Source organism: Musca autumnalis, unplaced genomic scaffold (assembly GCF_047663935.1).
Source record: "Musca autumnalis isolate F117 unplaced genomic scaffold, ASM4766393v1 scaffold_148, whole genome shotgun sequence".
Classification (NCBI taxonomy): Eukaryota; Metazoa; Arthropoda; class Insecta; order Diptera; family Muscidae; genus Musca; species Musca autumnalis.
Genome location: NW_027411698.1, coordinates 72,873 through 77,349, shown reverse-complemented (window position 1 = coordinate 77,349; position 4,477 = coordinate 72,873). Strand labels below are relative to the sequence as shown.

At 40.8% G+C, this 4,477-nt stretch overlaps 1 protein-coding gene across 1 annotated transcript; it reads left to right on the top strand.

The window, feature by feature from the left end:
• The first annotated feature begins 2,598 nt into the window (after positions 1 to 2,598).
• LOC141391838 (uncharacterized) lies at positions 2,599 to 4,158 on the top strand. Its single transcript, XM_073964532.1, has one exon. It carries the CDS (start codon positions 2,599 to 2,601, stop codon positions 4,156 to 4,158), a length of 1,560 nt encoding a protein of 519 aa, XP_073820633.1.
• Positions 4,159 to 4,477: the final 319 nt, after the last annotated feature.

Below are 4,477 nucleotides of genomic sequence, written 5' to 3'. Positions count from 1 at the left end.
GGCAAACTCGGAGCTGTGTTCAAGCGGAAGATTGTGTTACTAGCCAACAATACAACAAATACGACCGGTGAAGAAGCTAACAAATCTCATCTTACAAAGGTATTTCATCCGCAGTTAGTCTTAACAAGCTTCTATGTGAACGGTGAAACATGGTGGTAATGATTAATTATGATCCTTAATACGGATAAGTTCAATCAAAGTTTCTTAAAAGCCTCCTAGTATTCAACTTGATAATTGTGACATATCCTCATTCAGTTTGTGTGCCTTCCAAACTTTATTTAGCAACAAACTCGCTGTTCCTGTAAATATTTCACATTACGAACTATCACACCAGTCGTGATTGCAACATACTTTTGCATGATAGTGTAATCTTTATGATACGAAAAAAACGTGGTTTATCTTTTTGTTTGATGCAACACCCTAACATTCATCTCGTAGCGTTTGTCTGTGTAAGTCATTAACATTGAATATCACTCCGCTGTTATTAACAGTCTCTATCACTCAAAATAATCATTCAACTCTCACCAACTTGTCTAGTGCGCATGTCCATTGAGTACCTATAAAAATAATAAACGTGCATTTCTCTTAATTCCGTCAATTTGAGTATTTGAGAACTTCCGAGGCTCTCAACACCAATGGTATATTTCTCTTTGCTTATGCTCTCCTACGGTACATATTCATTTCACTCCAATACCAACATTTCATGAATCTGCGCTCTTCGTTTGTTGCCGGTGCAGGTGGAGAAAAAGTGTGAAGGGCATACCGAAAATAACATTAGCGTGTGTGTGTTTTTTTTCGCTCCTCATTACATACTTGCGATCAAAATATTGCTCTCTGTTTACATTGTTACTTGCCAACTTTTTCTCATCACTCATCATATGGTTTTCGTTCGTATGTTATTTCTTCGTAAGCGTGTTACAGAAGCAGATACTGAGCCAAAGATACATTCGCACAGTGGGCCGAAAAATAATAAATCGTAAAACTAACGAAAATAATTTCATTTCTGTTCTGAACTCAGAATCAATACGGAGAATTACTATAATTACTGTGCCAACACCAAGTTCCGGAACGAGCTAAGAGGGGGACTTCAATTCCATCGAATTAAATTGTTGGTGATGATATAGAACTGTAAATGGTTTTGCATCCCATTGTTTGACATTGAAATCATGTACTTCATTGCAAACGTTCAGAACTGATTCAAATTCTATGTGTTGAGAAAGTTAAAATATATTTTAGTTATATACATAACTTTTGAAAATTCATCCATTAATCACTTGTGTCCATACAATTGGATAGTGTTGTTGTTCTCGTTGTGAGTTGCTGACAACTTTGTTGCGGGCTATTGTTCTGACGGTAACTACAAAAATATTGTCAGTGGTCACCACTAAATTCTGATTTTGGCAGTTTGAGAATCATTGGCTGAATTCACCTTCATATCTTACATTGTTAGGGTCTAAGGATTAAGATTGTCTGTGAACATACAAATAATTGTTCTCAATCCATTTTTTTTTGGTCAGTTCTTTCCTTGTACTTTCCCTTGTTCTTTTCCTTTCCTTTTTATTCCTTTATATTCTTGTACGGTCAACAATGTCTTTGGAAAAATTTATTCGTCTTGCCGACAGTTTAGTGGAGTTTGAAGCCTCCCTCAATAGCAACGAGTTGCCATTGTCAACGCGTTGTTTCCTGGACACACATAGAGAGGAAATCAAGGGTACTTGGCAGCGGCTAAGGGAAGTATACGACCAATGTTTGGCTGAACTGTCAAACAAGGAGGAAGATCAGGTAGAAGGTAAAGAGGATGAAGCTTCAGAGACTGAAACGGTCAAACAAAAGTATACGAAGTCGTATTCCACGTACTGTCGCATACTATTTAAGTTGTCGGAAGCGGGAGAAAATATAGCGCCTGTAGCTCGTACCCCACCCCACCTTCTCCAAGCCTTCAAGCTACCCCCGGTAACCCCTTCCACTTACCTCCAATCGAGCTTGCCACTTTCCATGGCGATTACAAATCGTGGCCTACGTTCCGCGATATGTTTTCAGCCGTTTGTGTGAGTAACTCTAGATTGAGTCCAATAGAGAAACTCTTTCATTTATCCCAGAAAACGAAAGGGGAGCCTCATGACATAGTGTCAAAGAGTCCACTCACCAACGATGGGTTTCAAAGCGCATGGGACAACTTGTGTTCGCGTTATGAGAATAAGAGAGTACTCATAAATGAACAACTCCGAACTTTGCTAAATCTGACATCAATTCCAACTGAGAATGCCATATCGCTCAAGAAGCTTCAGAGGGATATTAATGCTTGCATATCGGCTTTGAAGCTTTACAAGATCGATATCGAAAGTTGGAATCCTATTTTCGTGTTCTTGTGCTCCAACTGTCTCCCTAATTCTACTCTCACACTTTGAATGACAAGACAACCATACCAAAGTGGTCAGATCTCGATGTGTTTTTGACCAATCGATATAGAACGTTAGAGTCCGTTTCGCATGATCACAAGTCCGATATTCCCAAGGCAAAAAGTTGCACTATGTCCAAGAGTGCCAACGCTAAAGTCCATGCATTCCAATCCAATGTATCGCAAACAAAATGTAAGCTATGTGCAGAAGAATTTCACATCATCATAACACTCTCTTGCATAAGGGGTCTGATACCGAAGACCCACTCACAACACCATCTTCCTCCACTAGCAACTATCGTAATTCCGGCAGCAGTTCCACTACAACACAATTTGCGCCGCGAAATTCTACTCCACTACAGTCCACTTCAAATCCCAATGGTATTGTTCAAAGTTGTTTTGCCACTAATTCTAAGGGCGTACTGCTGGGAACCGCTTTGGTAAAAATACTACATTGCGATGTTTCATATACAGCACGGGCCCTCATCGACTCAGGGGCAGAGGGAACGTTTATCTCTGAAAAACTTTTCAACTTTCTGAAGCTGCCTTCCACACGCGCAGCCGCGAAAGTTTCGGGTCTGAACAATACTGTGTCGGCCAATGTTCAAAAAGAATGTCATTTCACCATGGGTTCGCATTCTAACGATAATTTTCAAATGACAATATCTGCTTTAGTTGTTCCGCACCTGTCGAATAACCTCCCTTCCTCCACAATAAGTATCGATATTATGCCCAACTTTCGTGAGCTAGAGGTAGCCGACTCAAAATTTTATGAAAGCTCTAAAATCGATATTCTTTTGGGTGCTGATTTACTTCCTTCTATTATGTTGCCAGGTTATAAAAATGGTATCTGTGGATCGCTGATGGCCCAAGAAACCGTCTTCGGCTGGATTCTGACCGGGCCAGTTCCAAACCAAACCGTTAGCACGTTCTCCACTTGCGTTTCTTATTTCTCTGAAATCTCCGCCGACAACGAGATTTCACGTTTTTGGGAGGTGGAGAACATCCCGTCAAGAAATGCTATGTCTAGATCCGACACCTTCTGTGAGGATCTGTACGAAAGATCGACGACTCGTGATGACGAAGGAAGATATGTGGTATCCCTTCCATTTAAGGAGGAGTATCCACAAACATCAAGCCTGGGTTACTCAAGAAATAGCGCTATGGCGCAATTCTTTCGGAACGAACGCCGGCTTCTACGTGATCCACAGCTCAAAAGGCAATATGATGAAAATATCCAAGAATATATTTTATTGAGACATATGACTCCAATCCAGGTTAATGATCCATTGCATACTGCGTCATGTTTCTATCTACCCCATCATGCGGTGATAAAACCTGACAGTACGACCACTAAGGTTCGCGTGGTTTTTAACGCGTCGTATCCTTCTTCAAATGGACTAAGTCTTAACGATATTCTGTATACAGGTCCTGTGTTACAGAACGACTTGACTATATTAATCCATAATTGGCGTTTCTATCGATACGTTTTTAATGGAGATATCCAAAAAATGTATCGACAAATCCGTGTGAATTCCGCCCACACTCCTTTCCAACGAATCTTGTTCCGTAAAAGTCCAAATGATCCATTACAAGATTTTGAGCTGAAGACTGTGACATTTGGCGTTAACTGTGCTCCTTACCTGGCAATAAGGACGATGATGCAATTAGCTCAGGATGTCAAAGAAACTTTCCCTTTTGGCATCCAAAATTTTACGGTCTTCTATGTACGTCGACGATGCGCTCGTAGGGGCACATGACATCCAGTCGGCTATCCGGGCAAGGAATGAATTAATTCAGGCACTGACTTCAGCGGGATTCTCTATGAGGAAATGGACGTCCAATTCAAAGACAATCCTGGAAAATCTCTCAGAAGACTTGTTAAACTCAGATTTCCTTGACTATGATCACTGCAGTTTGGTGAAGACACTAGGGATTCGGTGGAATGCCCGTTCAGATGAGTTTTACTTCTCCACATCACCATTTTCAGATGATTCTGTGAACACGAAGCGAGCTGTCCTGTCTCAAATAGCTAGGTTGTTCGATCCAGCAGGTTGGCTAGCTCCTGTAATCGTGCTA